This window comes from Lactuca serriola, chromosome 2 (genome assembly GCF_051521515.1).
Source record: "Lactuca serriola cultivar US96UC23 chromosome 2, Lser_US96UC23_V15, whole genome shotgun sequence".
NCBI lineage: Eukaryota > Viridiplantae > Streptophyta > Magnoliopsida > Asterales > Asteraceae > Lactuca > Lactuca serriola.
Genome location: NC_136409.1, coordinates 79,525,702 through 79,551,702, shown reverse-complemented (window position 1 = coordinate 79,551,702; position 26,001 = coordinate 79,525,702). Strand labels below are relative to the sequence as shown.

General features: G+C 39.9%; 1 protein-coding gene across 2 annotated transcripts; it reads right to left on the bottom strand.

The window, feature by feature from the left end:
- Positions 1-21,429: 21,429 nt before the first annotated feature.
- On the bottom strand, positions 21,430-24,878 carry LOC145086445 (uncharacterized). Of its 2 annotated transcripts, none has more exons than XM_079024203.1 (9): positions 24,540-24,878; positions 24,321-24,442; positions 23,851-23,955; positions 23,317-23,409; positions 22,804-22,878; positions 22,172-22,234; positions 21,945-22,054; positions 21,760-21,847; positions 21,430-21,667 (listed from the first exon to the last, which is right to left on the bottom strand). In XM_079024203.1, exons 1-8 carry the CDS (start codon positions 24,781-24,783, stop codon positions 21,820-21,822), a joined length of 840 nt encoding a protein of 279 aa, XP_078880329.1. In that variant the 5' UTR covers positions 24,784-24,878; the 3' UTR covers positions 21,430-21,667; positions 21,760-21,819. The 2 variants fall into 2 exon arrangements, with proteins under 2 accessions (XP_078880329.1, XP_078880330.1); XM_079024204.1 differs by having other exon boundaries at positions 21,430-21,663.
- Between the last annotated feature and the right edge of the window lie 1,123 nt (positions 24,879-26,001).

Below are 26,001 nucleotides of genomic sequence, written 5' to 3'. Positions count from 1 at the left end.
CCGAGGAAGAACCCGAAGGGGGTATCGAGGAAGAATTCGAATTCGAAGTCGGAGAGGAATTCGAAGTCGATGAAGAGATCGAGGAGATTTCTAGCGGAACAGACTCCGAGCCAGAAGTGTACGACCCTCCCATCCCTCATCCTCCCGTAATCAGACCATATCAACCGGGACCCATTCCCATGTGGGGAAGTCACCTCTACTACTGGAGCCGCCAACAAGGTGTACGCCCTCCTTTCGGCATGTGTCGAGATTTTTACAATGTCAGTGGGGGAAGCTCAGCTGATCGAGCATTTCCTGTTATTGTGAACGCTATAGCTACCCAGAACTATGAGACGGACAGGCAAGCAGCCAGAGTTCGCGAGGTCAATGCTGCTACCCAAGGTAACGCCGCTGACATCCGCCGTTTGGAAGGACTACATGAGAATACCCAAATCTACACGGGAACACTTCAGAACCAAATGATAACGGCTCTGGCAGAAATAAGAGAAATGAAGGAACAACAAGCAGATCTCGAGAGGCGACTAATGGGAGTCAAACGGTCGGATGCCGAATCTAGCTCCAAACGCCGCAAATAGGACTTATTCGAGCCCCAACAATTTTGTTATAAATTAGGATTTCGGATAAAAGTTTTTCCTTATTTCCCTTTTGTGTCTTCGGAGACCCCTAGGAGGGTCAAATTTTCCAAACAAAACATGTAATGTAACACACTTCAGGTGTGACCTATATGTATGAATATGAAGTATTTCCTATTTTATACCTCTCAAAAATTACGAGTTTTAAATTTCTATGCCTACCTTGAAACCATAAACTAAAGTCAAAACAAATTACAAGATACAACTAAACACATGATTGTCAAAACATTAGAAACTCATAGTATTCATTCTTATTTTCTTTTTCTACCAGAACATGCCTCCTCGTAGATCAACACAAAGAAACTCAACTTCAACACCACCTCCACCACCTCCTTCAATTATGGACACCGTTATGTTCCAGACTGCTGTAACCGCTGCTGTAACTGCAGCAATGGCACAAATGAGCAACAACGGATCGGGGGGAGGAACAAACAGTTTTACAAATGGCCAAGGTCAAAGTCGTTCAGGGGTATGCACTTACAAAGACTTCACCAATGGAAAACCTATTCCCTTTTACGGGACTGGGGGAGTGTTGGCTCTATCTCAATGGATTGAGAAAACGGAAGCTGTATTCGAAATCTGTGCATGTCTTGAAGAAAGCAAAGTAAAGTTTGCCGCTTTTACTTTCTCCGAACGCGCCCTGACATGGTGGAACGGCCACGTCCAAACACTAACCCTGGTGGTGGCAAACTCCATAGGTTGGGAAAACCTGAAAAGAATGCTCCTTCGAGAATACTGCCCGAGAGGCGAGATTCAAAAGCTTGAACAGGAACTGTGGAACCTCTCGATGGTAGGATCGGACATAGCTAGTTACACCAACAGGTTCAGTGACTTAACAACACTTTGCCCAGGAATGTTAACCCTGGAGAGCCAAAAGGTCGAGAGATACATCTGGGGACTATCACCCCAACTTCGAGGAAGTGTATTAGCCTCCAAACCCTTGACTTTTGCCAGCGCCAAGGAACTAGCGCAATCTCTTGTTGATCATGGTGTCTGTCAAGGATTCGCGGCGATTATGGCTGAACCAACCAAAGGGAACAGCAACAATGAAATCAATGCCAACAACAACAACAAGAAGAAATTTTGGAACAAAAGGAAGGGGCAAACTTCGCAAGAACCTTCAAAGAAGCAAATGGTTGCGGTTCATGCTGCTACTACCCCCACCACAACTCCTGCTACCTCTGCACCAACAAAACCATATGCGGGGAATCTGCCCAAGTGCAGCAAGTGCAACTACCATCACCATGGTATTTGTCGTGAGATGCACTGCAAGAACTGTGACAGGAAAGGGCACACAGCCCGTTTCTGTAAAGCACCGGCACGACCAATCACTCAAGTTTTTGGCACTGGAGTAAGTCGGGCGTGTTATGGGTGCGGAGAGACTGGACACTTCAGGAGGGATTGTCCCAAGGAAAGGAATATTGGCGGTGTGGGGAGAGTGTTGGCAGTAGGACAGAATGAAGCAATAGCAGACCCGACGGTGGTTACGGGTACGTTCCTACTCAACAACACTTATGCATGCATACTTTTTGACTGCGGTGCGTAGAGAAGTTTTGTGAGTCATAAATTCAAACACCTACTTAATCAAAGACGCCAACCACTCAATAAAATATTCACTGTAGAAATGGCAAACGGTAAAACAGAACACGCAAACGATTTGTACGTAGGGTGCACACTAAATTTAAACGAGCGTTTGTTTCGAGTCGATCTTATGCCCATTTCCATAAGATGTTTCGATGTAATCATCGGTATGGACTGGTTGAGCCTTCACCATGACGATATACTTTGTCACGAAAGGGTTGTTCGCCTAAATCTGCCAAACGGCAAAACTCTTGTCATTTATGGCGACAAACCTAGTTCAAGTTTACAAATCATTTCCTGTATTAATGCACAAAAGTATCTTCGTAAGGAATATCATGCCTTTCTAGCCCACGTAGTAGACAAGAAACAAGAATCGAAAAACATTAAAGACATTCCGGAAGTCTGCAATTTCCCAGACATCTTCCCAGAAGATCTTCCAGGAATCCCACCGGAACGTCAAGTCGAGTTCAGAATCGACCTAATCCCCGGAGCTACCCCTGTAGCAAAGTCACCTTACCGTCTAGCGCCAGCCGAGATGCATGAACTATCCAGTCAATTAGACGAGCTGCTGAGCAAGGGATTCATCAGACCGAGCTTCTCACCATGGGGAGCGCCAGTCCTATTCGTGAAAAAGAAGGACGGATCCTTTCGCATGTGCATCGATTATCGGGAACTAAACAAACTCACGATCAAGCACCGATATCCCTTACCGCGCATAGACGATCTATTCGACCAACTGCAGGGAGCAAGCTACTTCTCAAAGATCGATCTAAGGTCTGGTTATCACCAACTGCGAGTACTGGAAGGAGACATCCCCAAAACGGCTTTCCGAAGACGTTATGGTCACTACGAATTTGTGGTAATGCCCTTCGGATTGACGAATGCTCCAGCAGTGTTCATGGACTTGATGAACCGAGTATGTCGTCCCTTCCTGGACAAGTTCGTGATCGTGTTCATAGATGATATACTCATCTATTCAAGAAGCCAGGAAGAACACAGCAAACACCTCCGCCAAGTACTGGAAACATTAAGGGCAGAGAAACTTTACGCAAAATTTTCCAAATGTGAATTTTGGATTCGGGAAGTGGATTTCCTAGGACATGTTGTAAGCAAAGAAGGAATACACGTGGACCCCTCCAAGATAAAGGCAATAGATAGTTGGACTACTCCAAGAACCCCTACAGAAATCTGGCAATTTTTGGGACTCGCCGGGTATTACCGAAGATTCATACCGAACTTTTCAAAGATTGCCAAGCCACTTACCACCCAAACCCAGAAAAATGTGACCTTCGACTGGGGAGAAAAACAAGACAGCGCATTTCAGACACTAAAGCGAGCCTTATGTAGTGCGCCCATCCTAACCTTGCCAGAGGGAACGGAGGACTTCGTGGTCTATTGTGATGCATCAAACCAAGGACTTGGGTGTGTCTTAATGCAAAGAGGGAAGGTCATCGCCTACGCCTCAAGGCAACTAAAGACGCACGAAGTAAACTACACAACGCACGATCTTGAGCTAGGAGCAGTCGTCTTCGCTCTGAAGATATGGAGACACTATCTCTACGGCACAAAATGTACCATCTTCACCGATCATAAAAGCCTCCAACATATCCTCAATCAGAAGGAACTCAACATGAGACAGAGACGATGGGTAGAACTACTAAGTGATTACGAGTGCGAAATTCGATACCACCCTGGAAAGGCTAATGTAGTGGCTGATGCACTCAGTCGGAAGGAGTACTCAGATCGCCGAGTGAAGTCCCTAACTATGACGATCCATTCACACCTGTCCACGCAAATCAAGGAAGCCCAAATAGAAGCCTTGAAATCCGAAAACGTGACAGGAGAAGCCCTAAGAGGAATGGATAAGAACCTTGAAGCCAAGAGCGACGGAGTTCGTTATTTCATGGATCAAATATGGACACCGAAGTTTGGTGGGTTCAGAGAAATCGTCATGGACGAAGCCCATAAAACACGATACTCCATACATCCCGGCTCCGATAAGATGTATCTCGATCTCAAGAAGTTGTACTGGTGGCCGAACATGAAAGCCGATATTGCTACCTACGTGAGCAAATGCCTGACATGTGCCAAAGTCAAGGCGGAATACCAGAAGCCTTCGGGTTTATTACAACAACCAGAAATACCCGAATGGAAGTGGGAGCGGATAACCATGGATTTCATAACAAAATTACCCAAAACAACAAGCGGACTCGACACCATTTGGGTAATTGTCGACAGGTTAACTAAGTCAGCGCATTTCCTACCGATCAAGGAGACGGATAAATTGGAGAAGTTAACAAGGACATACCTCAGAGAAATTGTACGACTGCATGGTATGCCCATATCCATTATCTCGGACCGAGATAGTAGATTCACCTCAAGGTTCTGGCAGTCGCTACAAAGAGCTTTGGGGACAAGGCTAGACATGAGTACCGCTTATCACCCACAAACCGACGGCCAGAGCGAAAGAACTATACAAACCCTAGAAGACATGCTGAGAGCTTGTGTAATCGATTTTGGAAAAGCATGGGATACACATCTACCATTGGTCGAGTTCTCATACAACAATAGCTACCACACCAGTATCAAAGCTGCCCCGTTCGAAGCTCTCTATGGCCGCAAATGCAGGTCACCTTTGTGCTGGGCCGAAGTGGGGGACACGCAACTAGCAACTGACAACACGCTCACTGGACCAGAAATCATAAGGGAGACTACGGAGAAGATTGTTCAAATCCGAGAACGTCTAAAAGCATCAAGGGATAGACAAAAGAGTTACGCAGATAAGAGACACAAACCCTTGGAATTCCAAGTTGGAGACCATGTCCTACTCAAAGTCTCACCTTGGAAAGGTTTAATACGCTTCGGAAAACATGGAAAACTGAACCCTAGATACATCGGACCATTCGAGATCCTTGCCAGGATCGGTCCAGTGGCCTACAAACTTAGACTACCTCAGGAACTCCACAACGTACACCCTACCTTTCACGTATCAAATCTGAAGAAGTGCTTATCTGACGAGACCCTTGTCGTCCCTCTAGACGAAATTGCAATAAATGAAAACCTTCAATTTGTGGAGGAACCAGTAGAGATCATGGATCGAGAAATCAAAAGGACTAAACAAAGCCGCATACCCATTGTAAAGGTCCGTTGGAACGCCAAGCGAGGACCTGAATACACCTGGGAACGCGAGGATCAGATGAAACAAAAGTACCCGCATCTTTTTCTTAAAACTGTAAACACTATCTTAGATTAAATTTCGGGACGAGATTCCCTTAACAGGGGGATGATGTGACCACCCTATATTTTTCAAAAGCATTGTAACACTCGAAAGCTAAGTACAACAAAATTAACCTCGAAAATAAAGTGTTCAAGTATCTAAGTTGGGATGCATCAAATATTAGATATCATGTCAAGGTTTCCAAAAACATAAAGAACGCTCAAAACCGGGTTATATTGAAGAAATTATAACCACTCGTATATTTACGACACGACGTTAAAACATTATTTGACGTAAAAGGTAGAATCTCAATAAAATGCATTTTGCCTTAAGTATCTAAACAAAAGTCGTAGATCTCGTTGAAAGGTGAGCGTGCATAAAAAGATCGCCCAAATTGGACCTCATGTGAAGAAGTTACGGATTTTCAAAGTTTCGTAACAGTAGTAGAGGGCTAAAAACTCGGATTGAAGATCGAGTGTTATTTAGCTATCGCCACCTAAATGGAAGTTGAAGATCTCCTCAGTGGTAATAAAACAATAAAAAGACAAACGAAAACCGACGTCGAATAAAGAACCTATGAATTTTTAACAAACTTTAGGAGGCCCGGCCTATTAAAAATATATCATTAAAAATAAAGTCAAAACTAGCCGACAGAGTCTAAATGAAAGTTGTAGAGCATAATCTCACCTACGCGTGGATATAAAGAACGCGAAAAACGGAGCTCGTACGCGAAAGTTACGGAATTTAGAAGTCGGAAGCAGGGATTACGCCCCGCATACTCTGGGAGTACGCCCCGCGTACTAGACCCAGAGTCGAGTCCCATCGGCCTGCCCAAGCTACGCTTAGCTAGACCCGAGTCGTAAGCCATGACGCCATATTACGCCCCGCGTACTCCAAGATTACGCGCCGCGTACGGGGGTTTCCAGCCCTATAAATAGAAGGCATAAGCTTCGAGTTTTTGCACACCCTCACCATTTCTCACCCATTCTCCCAGCTCCAGAGACCATTTTCTTACCTTGGTTTCCGCACTCGAGCCCCGACGAAAGATTTACGCTGCAGAGATCCCCAAAGAGCCCGACGACGCAACCATCCGCGGTCGAATTTCTGCTCAACCCTAGCCTCTCTCTTCAAACTTAACGAGTGAGTTCATACCCCTACTTTTCAATTCTTTTCACGTTTTAGGGGGGATACAAGTATATTACAAATCAAAGTATCATTTTTATAATATCGTTCTTATAGGGTTTTGATACAAAAATAACTTTATGTTTAAAGGGCTATTATATCACCAAGTTGTTAATACTAAATGGGAACATACTTTTGAGAAACTATAATGAGTGTAGTATTCAAGTGATTCATACATTTTACATATACATCTCGACAAATGAAATGCTTTCAAAAGAAGTAAAGTCTTTATTATCGTAAATCTGTTTATACCAAGTAATGTGAGACATTTAAACTTCAACGTACTCGTATGTATGCATTTCAAGTCCTGTATTATATACCATAATCTCTTGGAGAGAGAGCGTGATACTTGTGTATAGATCTATACGGGATTGACAACCCCGCACCTAAATTGTTAGCTACATTTAGACCGGCAGGTCTGGGGTGACAAATGTCATAACACTACAATACCTGAAGAATGTTGTTACAGGCCATCAGTGTCAATAGTATGGTTATAAAACTCACATATAAGTATAAAAACAAGTTTGATTTACGAGATTCACATATGCATTTCAGTTTTCCATTTTATTTTTAATACAAATTTCGTTATGATTATTCAAGTATGAAAAACACTAACGCACTCCAACACAGGAAACTTTTCAAATCATTTATAAAAAATATTGGATTTTCTGAAAACCTTGTTCATCGATTTACTATCAAAAATGACATACTTTTCAATGCAAAACACTTATGAACTCACCAACTTAATTGTTGACACTTTTTCGAAACCACTTGTATTTCTCAGGGAATCAGTAATACAGGTAACCACCAGCTTTTGGAGAAGGAAACACTAAGGATGTTTTATTATTGAATATTTATCATCTTAATGTAATATTCTTTTGGTAATATGTATAACGCAACAACATACGTTTTTCATTATATATGTGATGGTTGTGTTACTTTCTTTACAATATTCAATGGTTGTGATACTACGTGAAGTCATCCACCCCCGAATGTTTCCGCCATTCTGGTTTGGGGGTGTGACACCATGGCAGGCCCAGAGTCTGTAAAATGGAAAGAGGCGATGGACAGCGAGATTCAGTCCATGTATGAAAACCAAGTTTGGAATTTGGTTGACAATGTGCCCGGACGTAAGACGGTTGGGTGCAAATGGATCTTCAAGAAGAAGACCGACATGGACGGGAATGTGCACATGTATAAGGCACGATTGGTGGCGAAGGGCTTTACTCAAACTCTCAGAGTTGACTATGATGAGACCTTCTCACCAGTTGCTAAGATAAAATCTATTAGGGTGATGTTAGCCATTGCTGCATTTCATGATTATGAGATATGGCAGATGGATGTCAAGACCGCTTTCCTTAATGGGAAGTTGGCTGAGGATGTTTACATGGCTCAGCCAGAGGGTTTCGTCGATCCGAAGCATCCTAATAGAGTGTGCAAGCTTGAGAAGTCCATTTATGGACTTAAGCAAGCGTCTCGCAGATGGAATCTTTGCTTCGATGAGAAAGTCAAAGAGTTTGGATTTGTACGAAGTGAAGATGAATCATGTGTATATGTCAAGGCCGGTGGGAGTATAGTTAGCTTCCTCGTTTTGTATGTCGATGACCTACTGCTCATAGGAAACGACGTCCCGACTTTGCAGGAGGTTAAGTCCTGGCTCGGGAAGTGCTTCGTTATGAAGGACCTCGGAGAGGCTTCCTATATTTTGGGAATAAGGATAGTGAGAGAACGAAGTAAGAGACTAATAGGACTTCGTCAGAATACTTACTTGGATAAAGTACTAAAACATTTTAGTATGGAAAACTCGAAGAAGGGAGAACTGTCGATACAGAGTAATGCCAAATTGAGTAAGACTCAAAGTCCGAGTACAAAAGCCGAGGTAGCTGAGATGAGCCGAGTACCCTACGCTTCCGCAGTTGGCTCAATCATGTACGCTATGACTTGTACTCACCCTGATGTGGCCTTTTCTGTGAGCATGGTCAGTAGATATCAAGGGAACCTGGGCAAAGCTCATTGGATTGCGGTCAAGAATATACTTAAGTACCTTCGGAGGACCAAGGAATAGTTCTTAGTCCTCGGAGGGAGTGATGACTTAAAGGTGCGAGGGTATAGTGACGCCAGCTTCCAGATCGACAGGGACAACTACCGTTCACAGTCGGGCTAGGTCTTTACCCTTAATGGAGGAGTAGTGACCTGGAAAAGTTCCAAACAAGAAACTGTAGCTGATTCAACGTGCGAATCAGAGTACATTGCGGCGAGCGAAGCGTCAAAGGAGGCGATGTGGTTGAAGAACTTCATTGGTGATCTTGGAGTTGTGCCTACCATAAAGGAGCCTATGGAAATTTTATGTGATAACGAAGGAGCGGTTACCTTGACCAAGGAACCGAGGGATCATGGTAGATCTCAACATATCGACAGAAAATATCACTTTATTACACATCGAGTAGAAGAAGGACACCTCGTAGCTAGTAAATAGGGTATCGTCGGAGGATAACCCAGCAGATCCGCTTACGAAGGGATTGAGCAGGGTTAAGCATTTGTAGCACGCTAGGAGCATTGGGCTGAAAGATGATATTAGTTTAGATTAGATAGTTTTGGAAACATGTAATAGATAAATGTAATTGACATTTGATGATTAAATAAAGAAGTATTATTTATAAGTAAAGCTACCGTCTTATGTTAATTGTTTAACTATTGTTTCATTTTGCATGTTTTGACTTCCTGAATAATTGAGTTATTAAGAATAATCGAATTATTCGAATGGTCCACAATCATTCATATGTTGGAAGTATGTATGAATGAAGATTGTCATGAATTGGTGTGTAGATTGTCTAAAAGGTATTAGACATAGCAAAGGTTTGCTGCAACATTCATGAGTGCTTATGAACAAGTTTTGAGCATTGGAATAAACCCGCACTTGCTGGAATCACTTTATGGAATGAGACACAAGTGATCACAAGACGATAATATCATATGGTCTTAAAACCAAGATATATGGTTTATTGTTTATTAATTGGTTGTGCATTGATAATGCGAAACCGCATCAGTAAATTGATGTCATAAAACTCATTGTTGTGTATGATTGATTAATAAATAGTTAATGCATATAAGTCGAAGTTTATCTGTTACTTTTATCCTAAGAGGTATCCTAAGAGGTAAAAAGCGATATCAGGGCCCCTCGATGATTTGTTTTGACTTATGTGCTGGGCCCGGTCAGGACTGAATTGATGTGTTCAATTAAGTTCTGTGTCAAATGAATCTGAGATCGAGAAACCAATTACTGGACAATAAGTTCCGTAAGATTGTTCGCATAATATCTAAACAGAGGACTGTACGATCCCTTATCTAAAGGACAGGATACTGATAAGATCAGAGTTTGACAGCGTCTTTGAGAGCTACGATTGCTAATCGGATTGTGTTTGCATATATAGTTACTAGACTTATCCAAGTGGGAGACTATTGGATTAGTGTCTAAGGCTATAACTATATTTGGTAAGTACTTGACCCGGTTGTGCATGGTCCTTTTGGGTTGCCTTCACCATAGAAACTTGACAAGATTATTTGTTAAGAGAGAAGAGATATTATTGTTAATATATAATGAGAATAATATATTAAAGGAATAATAATGTTATTTGATTAATATAAGTCATATATTAATTGAGAATTAATTTGGTGACTTAAAGAGGTTAATTGAATAAAGGGGCATAAACTGTCAAATGTGTGATAGTTGTGTTTTGGGCTATGTATCCTTATGGATATAAGGGTGGACGGATTTTAGGGTTGGAGGACCATAAAATCATCCAAGCATGTATCTAGGAGGATCTTGGATTGCTTAGGGCCTAAGTTATTCAATTAGGGTTAAAGGTGAAACCCTAGTAGCTCATAGTATAAATAGATCCCAAAGGTGAGGGAAATCGGAACTCATGCAAGGCAAGGACCCCTAGGGCCGATTTCTCACCCTCCCCCTTCTCTCTCAAGATCATTCTCGTGCTAGTTGGTGTTTGTAAGCCATTAGAGGAGTGACAATTATGACTCTAAGCTCCAAGAAGAAGAAGTATCAAGCAAGTAATCCAAGGTATTGTTCTAGATCCATATTCATATGATTAGAATCAATTGTTTACATTAGATCTAGTATTGAAAGTCTTGGATACAATTCATGTTCAATTAGAGAAACCTAGATCCAAGCAATTAGGGTTTGCATGTGCACATAGGAAAGTTCTTATGGCTCAAACCCATCAGATGTCACAACTGGAAATTCTGATACCTTGTGAAACCCTTAACAAAGATAACATTTTAGTTAAAGCTTGGAAAAAAACATGTATGATGCTTGTTCAATGATCACAAAAATTCCATCAAATACTCTACACAAACATTCAAGTAGTCAACAAAAGGTTGGAAACCCTAAAAATCCCGGTTTAAGTCCATTTTGGACTAGGATTTTCTTATTGGGCCTAATGGACCAATAAGTTTCCAATTTGATTATTTTGGGCTTAGAACTCTTATATGGGCTCTAATTGGACCCACTTTCTTTTATTTAACATTTTGGGCCATAATGGGCCTATAATGAAATAAAATACCCTTATTGGGCCATAACAAATTTAATTAAACCCAAAAGGCCATAAAACTCATGCTTTGATGTATATTGGACCCATATCTTGGACTTAAGCACTCAAGGCCCAAATTCTTTTCTTTCTTTCCTCTTTCTCGGCCCAAGAAGAAAACAAAAAAACAAAAAAAAATAGAAATTCATGCAATAAGGAGGGTTAGCCACCTCCTTATTACACCATAGACTTCCAAGCAACATCACATACCTCCATGCAACCATCATATCACCTCTCTCTCTCTCTTCTCCTTTCTTCTTCTTCTTCTTAATTCTCGGCCAAAGGAGAAACACACACACACACACACACATTTCACCAACTTCTTTCAACCTCATTCTCTCTAGAAAGTCTTCATTTTCCTTCTCAAATTCTCAAAGATCTAAGGTGGATCAAGAAGGTTTCCACCAAAAATCATCAATTCTTGGTAAGTCCTAACACACTTAAGTTGTGTAACTTCATCTTCATGTTAGATCACTCATTCTAAGTAAGTTTTTGGTGATCATACTCCTACAAACCTACTAAGTTCGAGATCCGTCCAAGAAAGCTTGCTAGGGCCGAAAATAGCATCAAACTCTTTCACTTCTTCTTCAAAACCGAACCCACAAACTCAAGGTGAGGTTCATACCCCCCTTGTTTTCGGTTTTATAATGTTTTTGGGGGAGAATAAAATTGCTTTTGTGTTAGATCTATGTATATATGCATGTTTATGTGTTTAACTTTTAGATCTTTACTTGAAAATGAAGTTTATCACTTGGATCTTCATGTAAACCTTGAGAAAAGTATGTGTCCTCACATATAATACTTGTAAACTTGTAGATCTGGGATTTATCCACTTAAAATAGCAAAATCAAGTGTTGTGAACAAACTTAGATAACTTAAACTCAAAAATCAGCCCTTGACAGAAACGTTTTAGTCCAATCTCGAACTGTTTTGACCTCCTTAACGGTAATATTTTTCAAAACTATTTTACATGCAAACATTTCAGGTTATTACCTTTAAAATGACTACTCTCACGTTTTCATACGATTTTTCTACTATTTTTGGAATTTTACAAAACTGCCTATCAGATTTGAAATAATTTCGGACCAACCTGTAAAGGTGAGCAATTTCACACTTGTTAGAGGCCAATAAAAACTATGAGAAAATTGTGAACAAAGTCGACAAATTTTCCAAACTTCCAGAATTTACGGATCCAAATTTCGACTTACGATGATTTTTCTACAAATTTTCCAACAACTAGGTCAGAAAAGCCAAAAACCAGAAAAAAATGTGTATTTCACAAAAATCAAGCCAAAAATGATATTTTTGACAAAAATGAGTTTAAAATGTTATTTTTACCACAAACAAGTCAAAAACACAAGTTTTGAACAAAATGGGGGCTAAAGAGTTATTTTTACTATAATTGGGCCTTAATTGAAAACTTTATGGCTTATTGGGCCAAGAACGTCATTTTTACAAAAAGTGGGCTTTTTATATCAATATCGTAAATAATCAAGCTAAAATAAACAAAACAATAAGAAACGGGTTAAAAACGACGTTCATATCCTTATTGGGCCTTGAAAAAATATACATGTTTAGTGGGCCTTAGTGTCCTTTTACATGTATATTGGGCTTAGGATAGATATTCATATCCTTATTGGGCCTGGAAATAATATACATGTTTAGTGGGCCTGGAAATAATATACATGTTTAGTGGGCCTTAGTGTCCTTTACATGTATATTGGGCTTAGGATAGACATTCACATTCCTTTTGTGCCTGGAAATAATAGATACATATAGTGGGCCTTGAGCCCTACAGGTGGTCCTCCAAATTCCCAACCAGCTTCTAACCCTCTCGATTACATGAACTAACTGTTGGGAAGGTCCTCGAACTCCCAATTCTGAACTTATCAATCCATCAATCACTATGCTACCATCTTTTCTTCTCAGAGGCCGCGCACTCATTCTGGGTCTACGTGGCTCTTATCCTTGTATACCCGGAGGGTTCTCCCCCACTTGGATTCGGCTAATTCCTAACTGCTCACTGGTCGAAAGGATTCCCAACCTTCCTTCCATTAAAAGGGCGATATGCTATCCGCCAACGTTTACCCTTGCCAGCGCTCCAACTAACTCTTATCAGATCCGCACCCTTCTTGCTTTCTGACTGAGCACCCTTCGATCCTTAACTGTATTTGCTTTAGGGACTCCATCCCAAGAACCTGTGTTTGGGGTGCACATCACCCACTTCCTTACTGACCGCTAGCTACTCCACTAAAAACTCTAGATTATCACTACTGAGAATATAACTGATCATTACCCGACTAACGCCTTCCGCAAGTAGTAAGGCACTACTGAATCTTACAGATACATGTTACAGTCACCACATCTGAAGTAACATGATCTAGAGGGAACGACCTCCAATTCACCATTCTAATCCCATGGTATGCAGATGGCATAACACTCCGTCACAAGTAGGTAATATAATACCCCCAACACATATACTTATTGATATCAATGCAACAACATAACAAATAATAACATGAATAATAATTGATAGGGAGGTAAAAGATACATACCTCCATCACTCAGCTCTGTTCGAATCCTTGCTGAAATCAACCGGAAAACTCGGCTCCGAGCTGTGGGCGCCTTTGCCCGGCCTCGGCAACCACTAGCGGTACTTGATGTCCCAAGGGCAGGAGCTGGCATCTGCCCTGCTGTATACAAACTCGGACAGTGGGCCTTCTTGTGGCCCCTCTGACTGCAATGGAAACATATCGGATCAAGTCCATGGGCGATGGTAACAGTACAATCTCTGCTAAAATGGCCAATCTGGCCGCACTTGAAACATCCAGCATCACCACCACTTCTATGCCTGCATGTACCCATGTGCGTCCTACCACACTTCCTGCATCGACTGCGGCTCTGATAGTTCCTCGTCCTCAAATCCGACCCCTTGGGCCTCTTGCCCGAACCTGCGGCTTCCTAAGTCTCATCCGTTTTCCTCTTCCTTTCCGATTCCCTGCCCGCCTCTCGTTCTTGCGTTCCCTTGTCGACACCGCCCGTCAACTGAACAACAGCTGTCTGATCCTGGAGCTTCGCAATCAACCTATCAGTGATCCTCACAACCATGTCGGGCAGATCCTCGCGAATGGCTCGCGTAACCTCTTCAACTATCCAATCATGCAAAGGTCTCTCTTGGAGACAGGGTGCCCCACTCACTCCTGTCCCCTGATGGCAAAAACTAGAAATGGGATCTCCTTTCCCGATGGATCCCTGAACTCCATAAGAATCGGGGTCTAGACGAGCCCCAATCTGTCCTGAAACTATCCCGGCCTTAAAGGCCTTAAGATGACTGTCCATGAGCTCCACAATGGCCTCTCTAACCGAACCGAAAATCACTGGAGTCTGATCAATGATGTTGTGCATGATCTCTACGGAAATGAAATCCCTCATCTGATCCTCAAGTTGCCCGGCTCTAGAGCCTGTACCAGATCCCTCCCCGGCACCTGAACTGCCAACTGATATCTCGCGCAACGTCACCATGCTGAAAATATAACAATTCCTGATCAATTTACACACTACTGCTGAGGGATCTCTCACACACTCTACTAGTTCCATGGTTTTGCCTTGGCCCCTCTTGAATCGAGTACGGATCCTCTGCTTTCAGTAGTACGGGCCCATACTACCTTCCACATCTATCCGTACTTTCCTCAAAAGTTACCTCAACTCCACCAAGTTCCCTTTTCTCTACTACTGATCTCTGCTACTCTCATCCTAGGCTTGCCCTAGGGAACCTCTGATTCCACCCAAACCAATCCTCAGATGCTGAAGGCCTCCTCGTAATGCCAATTAGCCACCACTTGAATACCATCACATGCAATGAGGCTCGGATAATCCTTCGAGTAAAAGTCTCGTCCCTACAACGGTTAGACTCAAACGAGAGCTGTGCAGTAGGGCCAAATCCAACACTCCGAGATTATTCAACCCTGATCACATGTGATGTGACGTATTCACCTAATGGCTAACTCCCATCACTCAGATTCCCACAAAGCACAAAGCAAGCAGCATTCGGATAAAGGAAACATACTCAAGCAAAACTATTCTCATAACAAGAAACTGTACTAGCATACAATGCTAAGCTCATACTATCAGGCATAACCTACACAGGCAATCCTACTACTGTCTACTCAATACTAGCATGAAATTCTTATCAAGCTGAAACATATAAAGCAGGCACATAAGGCATCCTCCTAGATCCTTAGTCCTATACTAGCATGCTGTTCTACTGAAACTGAAACTGAAACTGGAACTAAAACTGGAACTAAAACTGAAACTGAAACTAATGATCATAAACTTGTATGGGTAATTTGGGAGTACTTACTTGAGCTCGGCTGATTGCATGCACCACACCCTTTTCTCTTTTCAAAATTCTTTTCGCTTTTTCTAAAACTCTTTTCTTCATACTTTTTTCTAAAATTGTTTTCTTTTCTCAAAATTCTTTTGTAACCATGGTTTTTCTCTTGAAAACTTTATACCTCTTCCTTAGTTTGAGTTCAGACACACTCGGGAGTGCGCCCGAATCCCTCAAACCAAGGCTTTGATACCAACTTGTAACGACCCAAAAATCATAACTAAAAATTTCTTTTTAAAACATTACTAAAACCATATTTATAAAAACGTATCATAAGTCATAACATAAATTTCGAGTATTAGATTCAAAACATAATCTCATTATCAGAGTAAAACATTTCCCAGGCTAACTGACTATGGTGTGTGCACTGCAATCTCTCCGAGCTCCTCTTTTGAAAACTGAGTACCTGAAACCAAAACTGAAAACCGTAAGCACGAAGCTTAGTGAGCTCCCCCAAACTACCACATACCGAACAATAACATATAAAACACATACTGGGCCTTGCCCACTGCATCGGACCGAGGTCCGGACTAACTGGGGCCTTGCCCCCTACATCGGACCGAAGTCCGGAAACTGACTGGGACCTTGTCCCCTGCATCGGACCAAAGTCCGGACTAACTGGGGCCTTGCCCCCTGCATCGGACCGAAGTCCGGACTAACTGACTGGGACCTTGTCCCCTACATCGGACCGAAGTCTGGACTAACTGGGGCCTTGCCCCCTGCATCGGACCGAAGTCCGGACTAACTGGGGCCTTGCCCCCTGCATCGGACCGAAGTCCGGACTAACTGGGGCCTTGCCCCCTGCATCGGACTGAAGTCCGGAACTAACTGAACAGAACAGAACATAAACATATCAACTAGCATGAACACACATATACTGCATATTGCATCGGGCCGTAACCCGGAACACATAACACATAAATCCTGTCTGAGCCACGAAGGCATCAAACATACTAACTACTGCATCAGACTAAAATCCGAAAACTACTGCTAGCTAAACGGGCCGGCATTGTGGCCTTAGACCCGTTCCTACTGGAAGGAAACTCACCTGAACTGCTGAGCTCCGCCGATAATCCTCTGGCTGCTGATCGACAATCCCCTGAGCCGCTGCTCCTCCAGCTCTCCGACCTACCAATATCAATATGACACTTAGTCTGACAGTCCTCTAAAAGTCAACAAGGTCAAATTTGGTCAAAGTCAAACCTGGTCAAAGTCAACCTTCCAGGTCAACCCTACTCGCCGAGTCCACCTAATGACTCGCCGAGTTCATATGCTCAGGGTCTTTCTATTCGCGACTCGACTCGCCGAGTCAGTCCATGACTCGCCGAGTCCAACTATTTCCGAGTCCTGACCTGTCCAACTCGCTGAGTCTCCACCTGACTCACTGATTCGAATCTCAACTCGAAAGGGATTGGGGTTTCACGACCTGACTCGCCGAGTCCACTAATAGACTCGCCGAGTCCAAGGCAATCTTCAACCAACTCGTCGAGTTGTTCTTCCAACTCGCCGAGTTCATGCTTAACTTCATCCGACTCGACGAGTTGTTCATCCCACTCGTCGAGTTCCTCCTCATCTTCATGCTACTCGCCGAGTCCACTCGAAGGACTCGCCGAGTCCATTCAGATCTACATACATGCAGAGGACTTTTGAGTCATGCATGGACTCCAAACTGTAGATCCACTCTTTTAAAGCCTATTCCTTACGTAAAGTGGCAAACTTTACGTGTAGCTAACGAGATCTAGGCTCAAATCACTATAAACTAGGGTTTGAGACGAAGGGGCTGAACAATCAACCCATAGACTAATGCTTTATGATTCTCTAGGCCAAGATACACATAGATCTGAAGTAGCAACTTCAGATTTGGGCTTCTAACTCGAAATGGTTCATAAACTTGTCCTAAAAGCCCCAAATCCCATGATAAAGGTTGATCTATATGCAAAAGAGGGAAGGTAGCGACTCATTACCTTCAAAAGCTCTGGAAGACCTCACAAACTCTGGATCTACTGCCAATTCTTGAATCCCCAATGTGTGCCTTCCTCCTTCTTCCTTCAAATCACCCAAATTGGCAAGAAAGCTTGATTGAGCAACAATGGAGGCTTAGGGTTTCTGATTCTGGACTATAGGGCCGCAAATGAGCCCTAGGGAAGAGATTAAGATGCTTAAATAGGGTACCAAGGCCCGATGTTAGGGTTTCCCAACCCAGACCTGACTCGCCGAGTCCACTTGCCGACTCGCCGAGTCGGTCACTTGCTTTACACCCGGATCCCGCTCCGACTCGCCGAGTTCCTCCCTGGACTCGACGAGTCAACCCTCTTTAACTTAGGGTTTTTCCCTTCCTTTCTTGACCTTTCTGATTTCGGGTGTTACATCTATAAGCACCGGTACTCAACCACCAAGGTTGAGATTTCAACAATATCTATTGCAGACAACATCAGGTTGTCTGGAAATCATTCTCTTTCTATTTTTCATAAACATTAACACACATGCATTAATATAAGATCAAACTTTCAAACCATTTCTTTTTAGAAAATATCGGATTTCTGAAAGCGCTACGAAAACTATTCTAAACAAGTACAAAAACCATTTTTATACAAAACTGCTTATGAACTCACCAACTTTTTAGTTGACGCTTTTCAAAACGACTTGTATTCTCAGGAATTCAGTAGCAGGTAATAAGTTCGACTATAAGATCAAGTGGTGCGACTTCAAGAAATTTTACTTTCTTACTTTTGTGTAACTGATGAGCAAGATTCAATATGTAAACTATGTAAGTGTGTATTTCTAATGTATGATGTTTGGTTGCTATGCTTCATTTATATTCAATTGTTATGATACTGTACACAATGTCATCTGCCCCCGGACGTTTTCGTCGTCCAGGTTTGGGGGTGTGACACATGTCAAGCCATTTTGGGGTGCTGACCTACCCGTGTCAGGCTATTTTGGGGTGCCTGCCTACCCTCCGGTCTATCTCACCCGATCACGAGGACTATTTCACCCCTACAACTATCACATAATAACATATCATAATCATGCTGTCAGACATATCTGGGGTGTCCGACCTACCCTTCGGTCCTTACGACCGAATCGTACCATTATCACATATAACATATCATACTGGCACATAGAACACATCAGGTAATAGCAAACCAGACAATTATCACAAAGACAATTATCTCAACTATAATCAACTACTAGTGGGTCAGCCTTGGTGCCTTAGACCCACTTTTACTGGGAGGTAACTCACCTCAATGTCGTGTAGTGTCTGCACTGTCCTTGGTGTGAAAATCGACTCTTCTCGACTCCTCAATCCCTATACAACATCCTTTCTACATTACCATTTCATACTCATAACCCTTACAAGGGTCAACTCAACTCCAAGTCAAAGTCAAGGTCAAAACCTTGGTCAAAGACAACTTTGGTCAAAGTCAACATCTGGTTGACTAGACTCGCCGAGTTGGTTCTCCAACTCGTCGAGTCTCCTCGTCCACGAAAAGCTACAACTTCGTCCCTACTCGTCGAGTCTAGCAAGAGCTCGACAAGTTCGCCTTCAACAACACATCCGACCTTCTTCAACTAACTCATCGAGTTCATTTTCATCCGTATGAAGGAGTTTAGTCTATGACTCGCCGAGTTCCCCTTGAACTCGTCGAGTCCGCCTTCATGTGGTTGGGACATTACCTTGAACTCGCCGAGTCCGCTCATACACTCGCCGCGTTCCATGATTTCCATGTCCCTAATGAGCCTAGAAAACTGAGTGTTCTGCTATCTTAGCATATGGTCCATCAACAACAGGATTTAATGGGAAATACTACCCGACTCGTCGAGTCCCATGAACGACTCGTCAAGTCCCTCTTTGCCCCAAACTATACAGTTTATTTTAATCGGTCTTAATGCATCCAAACCATAGATCTGACATCCTAGGGTCCATATTATACGTAAAGTTACAAACTTTACGTTCATGCATGGGCCATTTAGCTCAAAAGGCCCTAAAATGGAATCTTCAAGATGCATGGGGCTCTTATGGCAGTACAGTTGGCACCTTTATGCCATGAGAACCCTCCTAGGTTCAAGATCTGAAGTTATTGTTGGATTAGTGTCTAAGCCCATAACTATATTTGGTATGTACTTGACCCGGTTGTGCATGGTCCTTTTGGGTTGCATTCACCAATGCAAGTTGACAGGATGATTTATAGAGAGAGAGAGGGAGAGAGAGAGAGGTTATTATGCTTTATTAATATATTATATGAATAATATATTAAAGGAGAAATCATATAGTTTAATTAATATTAGTCAAGAATTAATTAAGAATTAATTTTGTGGCTAAAAGAAATTAATTAAATAAAGGGGACTGGAACTGTCAATTGTGTGATAGTTGGTTTTGGGTTGTGGATCTTCCTGGATATGAGGTGGACGAAATTAGGAGTGGAAGCCCACTCTAATTTCGGCCAAGGAGGCCTTATTCCAGAAGGTTCTCAAGTTGCTTAGGGCCTAAGTCATCCAATTAGGGTTTTGACTGAAACCCTAGCTGTTCAGCTATTTAAAGGACCCCAGGGCTTCAGTTTCAGCTACACCAAGAAACCCTAAGGTTATTATAGCCGAAATCTACCATCTCTCCTTCTCTCTTCTAGATCATCCTCTTGCTTGTGGTGTTTATGAGTCATTAGAGGTGTTACACTTGTGACACTAAGCTTCTTGAAGATCAAAGGATTCTTGCAACAATTGAAAGGTATCATCTAAACTTGTTTTGTATAGATTTCAATTTTAATGTATGCTAGATTAGGGTATTCAAGTCTTGGATGAATTACATGTTCTATAAAGAAACCTAGATCCAAGCTTTAGGCTTTTGCATGAAAACATAAGATTGTTCTTTTGCTCTAAACTCATCAGTGGTATCAGAGATTTGCTTAGTTTCTATTGTATTTGATGCATTGTATGAATGTTCATTGCTTGAATTCGATTTTTTTTGGCTTTCTGTCTGACAGACTTGCCAAGTCCCAAAGAGGACTCGTCGAGTCGGATGAACTCAACGAGTCCAATAAGGGACTCGACGAGTCGGACAGTCAAACAGAGGGAATTTCGGGATTTTATGCCTATTTTGTTGTGGGATAATTACCAAATCGTTTTTGATTGATAAAATACGAATTTTATTGATATTGTATGATTATCCTTGCCAAAATAGAAGATAATTTCAAATTAATTGAATAATTATTTCTTTATATGATAAATGCTAATTATTTGAATTGTTTGGTCAATTATCTTGCATAAAATTGGACTAGATCAAAACTTGCCCTCAAATTTTAGGATTTAAAATTTTGAATTAAAAGTTTAATTTTCAAATAATTAAATTCCAAACCCTGAAATTTTACAAGTTTAAAATTCACTCTATGCTATTATAATATTATAAGAATAATTATTATATATGTATATCTCTCTAAGAGAATCATGTGTTCATGTCAAACAAGAGCTTTAGTGACTTCATCTTATTTTTTTACTCACCTCTTCTCCAGCGTTTATGCACCTTTGTTGAAAAAATGTTATGCAAAGTTAAGTAACTAGAACTCTGAGTTTACAAAACAGTTTTATTTTATCGGTATTTAAAAAATAATAGTTTGTTATCAAGCTTTAAGACATCTTTTGGACAATCGCTTTTAGTAACAAATGGTTGATTACCCATTTATGAGATTAACCCTAGATAGCTTCTATTAGGCAATAAGATGATATGTATGCTGTTAGGTTTGGTAAAGAAGGGTGTGGTTGTGAGAGATAATGTTGTCATCATTGTTTTGCAAAGGCACTCAAGTTCCAAATAACTCTAGTCGCAAAACATTGCAAAATGAAAGTCCCATACAACTACCTTATTATATAATAATAGCAAACAAAAACCCTGAATCAATTAGACTCAACATGATGGATAGTATAACACATTACAAAATGAGAATTATTGGAAATTTCATGGAAGAAATACGAGTCCATAAACTCAAAAATCATGCAGAATACAAGATCTTTGAGTCTCTCTTATAAATTATACCTCCCTGTTGCCTCCAACATTGATGCCTTCATCTATCTACATAGCACACGGAATACAAAACTTACATAATTGAAATTTCTTTATTCTGATTAATCAGTCACAGTAACAAAGTACTCTATTTCCATTACCTGATTGATATAATAGTATAACATCCACAATTGTTTGTTACTGTTTCCTTTCAAAGCTCTTCAGGAACGAGACAACACCCCTTTTGAGCTGCATAAGTATTTTCAATGTTTTTCTTATTAAGCAAATTGTACTTTGAAAATTCTTCCTTTTTCAAATTTTATAAATGGTAGTGAATTTGAAAAACCTGGGCACAGTCCCACGGCGTCTTGGGTCGTATTCGGTTGCTTGTCTAAGAGCCCTTGCAAATGCCTTGAATGTTGCCTCGATGATATGGTGAGAATTTTTTCCAGCAAGCTGCAGTTCATATGTTAAAAAGAAAAGGTTTAAATACAACAAATAAGCATTTTATATTTTATCTACATACATAATAGTATAATAGTATAATACAATCTGAAATTTTACTGAGATTACCTGGCGGATGTGAAGTGTCATTCCAGATGTATTGACCAAAGACTGGAAAAAGTGCTCCACAAGCTGTGGTTAAAAAAATTGTCATTACATTGATAGAATATAGTGATATGATTACAAAAAAGATAAATAAATAAATAACTTCATAATTTGCAGTGTATATCATATACTGTTAAATGTGAGATATAACAACATACTTCTGTTTATTTGTTTATTGAAGGATCCTACTTTCATTTCTTTTTATTACAACATTGTAACTTTCAACTTTTTTTTCTTATTTGTAGTTTAAAAAATCCACCCAATTATATAGCATTATACTAATTATTTTTCTTATCAATATTTTATTTCGAAAAATCTACCGAATTATAGTGGTGAAAAATGTTTTCGTTTTGGATGACATTGCTATAATTGGGAAGTTTTTTTTTTAAAGTACAAGATGCTATAATAAACAATAAATAGAAGTAACTTTCTATTTCTTGCATTTAAGCCAAAAGGAAATAAGGCATAAGACTGCTTTAGCTAGAATAATGGTCGTTTCAAAAATTAACATAAGATGCATTTGACCAATTACAAAAATAAAAATAAAAATAAAATCTATAGAAATATAATGTAGAGTATTGAAGATAAATGAGTACCTGTGTGTCATATGTTCCAACTCTCTCAGTAGGAATCTGTAAGTCATAACTTAAATGTGGTCTTCCAGATAAATCCTACAAAAATAATTACTATAAGCACTGTTTCCATACACAATTACATTTGTGAATTTTTATATTTATTGTTTTATAAATAACGTATTTTATCTTTCCAACAGATGTACTATATAGTTTATGGTTTCAACTTCATACTATTCTTTTTTTTTTTCACTTAATGTAAGCTACATTGATTACTTCCTTTTGATTAATGCTGAAAAAAACAACTTAATGGAGAAAGTCATGGAAAAGAGGCTTTCCCAACTTTTTACAAATTTGCCCTCGTTTATTTTTTCCTTCTATGTCTGTGATTTTCTTCAGACATCATTTATCCATAAAGCACTTAATGAGAAAAAGAAAAAGAAATAGTGCCTTACATTGATACAATTATAGTTATGTTATTATTTATTAATTATTATTATTGTGATGATATTGATGCAAATGATATTTATTATTTACCAGAGAAACATGTACAAGTGCCTCATCAAGTGGAGCTGTGAAGTCACCAAATCTGTTAATTCCTTTCCTATCACCAAGTGCATTAAGCAAAGCCTGTTGAAAAGCAAAGTGGAGCTTAACTTATACTCTAATCTAAGAGAAAATATAATGTCAACATTTGTAAATATTAAAGGGCTAAATGCAAGAAACAACAACATACTTTCATTTATTTGTTTGTTATAATATCTTGCTTTCATTTCTTTCTATTATGGGCTTATTGCATTATTAGTTTCAAATGTTTTTGTATTAAGATCTTGTAGCATTGTGCTTTCAATCTTTTTCTTATATTAGGCACATTGTACTTGAAATTATACCCAATTATAGTAATGAAATATGTTTTGCATTTTTGATGACTTTGTTTTAATTGAGTAGGTTTTTCAAAGTGGAATGTGGTAATAGGAAAATATAACGAACAAATGAATGGAAGTGTGGTGTTGTTTCTTGCATTTAATATAATAATATAAAAGATAAAAGCATTTATCATTGTAAGATCACCGTTCCAATGGCAAGGGCAACATCTTCATTAGTATGATGATCATCAATGTGAGTATCACCAACAGCTTTCACATGCACATCAAATAATCCATGGGAAGCAAGTTGCTGATATGAAAGATCACAAATAATGAGCATGAAATGAATAGATCAAATACATAGTAATCATAAAAGTTATTATGTTATGTTACTTTCCATTAAGAAAAACTCATCCTAATACCACTTTGAATGTTTAATGATAAAGCTGGAATGGATTTTGCTAACAATGAAATAAACCTCATCATAACAGTGAAACTCTCCTATTTCTCTAATTTCTACAAGTTTCACAACTACATTGAAAACAATATTCAACTCATCAAGTGGAAGTTTAGGTCAACTTGAATTGAAAAGTGAAAATGAGGAGAAGTTTTGGAGAGTAACATAAACAAACAAGATCTAAAAGCTCAAAAGTTCGTAAGATTAAATATACTGACATCTAACATGTGATCAAGAAAGGGAATTCCAGTGCTGCTATCAGGTGAACCAACACCATCCAAGTTTAATTTCACCGCCACATTCGTTTCATTCGTAACCCTTTTTACCGACCCAATTCGATCTTTAATTGAACATGCAAAAACAAAATCATACAAATAACTAAGAATGTGATTGATTAAACCATCAATACGACATAAACGACCAGAAATTAGGGTTACCAGTATCCATAGGAGAATCAGTGGTTGTCGCAGAGCCATGGTCCTTGACGAGAGAAGAGGCGCTGCATATTGTTGTTCTCTGCGACTCCATTGAGTTGAACCTATTTCGTTGAGTGAAGGAAACGAGTGGATTCTTGATTTGGTTAGATGTGGGGACAAGAAGTAACCTAGATTTGAGGAGCGGAGAAGAGGAAAATGATGGATTGCGGTTTACAAAACAAGTGTGGGGCACACTCAACTCCATCGAGTGCAGGAAGAAGGCAAGAACAGAGGCAATCGATGATGAAATTTTGTGGGTTTTATGGAGCCTGTTGCCCTGTTTAACTCGGCATGAGACAAAAACGAGATACAGAACTCAAAAGTATATAACAAACATTTTAAAAGGTTAATTTCTATAAAAATAGGTAAAAAGAAATTGAAAAAACTAAAATAGTTATACAGCAAACTAACACTAAACTTTAAAATCTTGTATTACCAAATACATCTTTTTGTTTAAAACTGAGCATTTTGTCAAACTTTAAAGCTAGAAACTTTCAAATGTTTTGTGTCAAACACGTTCTAAGTAAACTAACCAATATAAATATATATGGTAAAAAAATTGGAAAAACTAATAAAGTTTTTCGGAAAACTAACTGGTAGTGGGTAGCTGGTAACGTTTTGTTAAACGCTACATAAGGTAGCTTTTAGACTTGAAACTTTTTGTTAACGCTACATGAGATAGCTTTTAGACTTGAAACGTTTTGTTAACGCTACATGAGGTAGCTTTTAGACTTGAAACGTTTTGTTTAAACTAAACGCTAAAAGTTTGTAGTACCAAACAAAATTTTTGTTTAAAACTGAACGTTTTGTCAAACGCTGGAAGCTCGTATCAAACACGCTTTAAATCAACTAAACAATATAAATGTATATGGTAAAAAGAATCAGAAAAATTGGGTAAACTAATCAATACAAACGTATATTTTAATAACAATAACTATTTTTTAATATCTGTAAAATGACTACTAACTCTAATGCAACATTCCCGAGCAGTAAAGGTTATTCCAGTATTGGTGATGATTGGCGGGATATGAAGTTTGGAATCTAACATTCGTACATTTCAAACTTATTTTTGGTAAACTTGTAACAGTCACACCCCAAAACCATGAATGGCGGAAACATTCTGGGGCGGAGGACGTCATGTACAGTATCACAAACAATGAATAATAGTAAACAAGCAACAACATCATCCATTGCATTAATAAAATAATTTCATACATGTGTGTTCTGTCAAAGTTATAGACACCAAAAATATACATATCAAAATAAAAGAGGAGTCTTGAACGAACTCCATCTTCTCAAAAGCTTGGCACCTGTACATGTCTAGTGGTGACCTGAGAATACAAGTTATTTTGAAAGCGAGTATCAACTTAATGCTGGTGAGATCATAAGTATATTAATGTCTGAGTTTGTATGAAAACGTTTG

Bases quoted from the DNA above. Each gene is read 5' to 3' on its own strand.
- LOC145086445 (XM_079024203.1), bottom strand. From the start codon at position 24,783: ATGGAGTTGAGTGTGCCCCACACTTGTTTTGTAAACCGCAATCCATCA. The intron at 24,443-24,539 runs GTAACCCTAATT...GTTCAATTAAAG, and splicing joins TGATTCTCCTATGGATACTG to ATCGAATTGGGTCGGTAAAA. The intron at 22,879-23,316 runs GTAAATAATAAA...TTATTTTTGTAG, and splicing joins CACTTGTACATGTTTCTCTG to GATTTATCTGGAAGACCACA.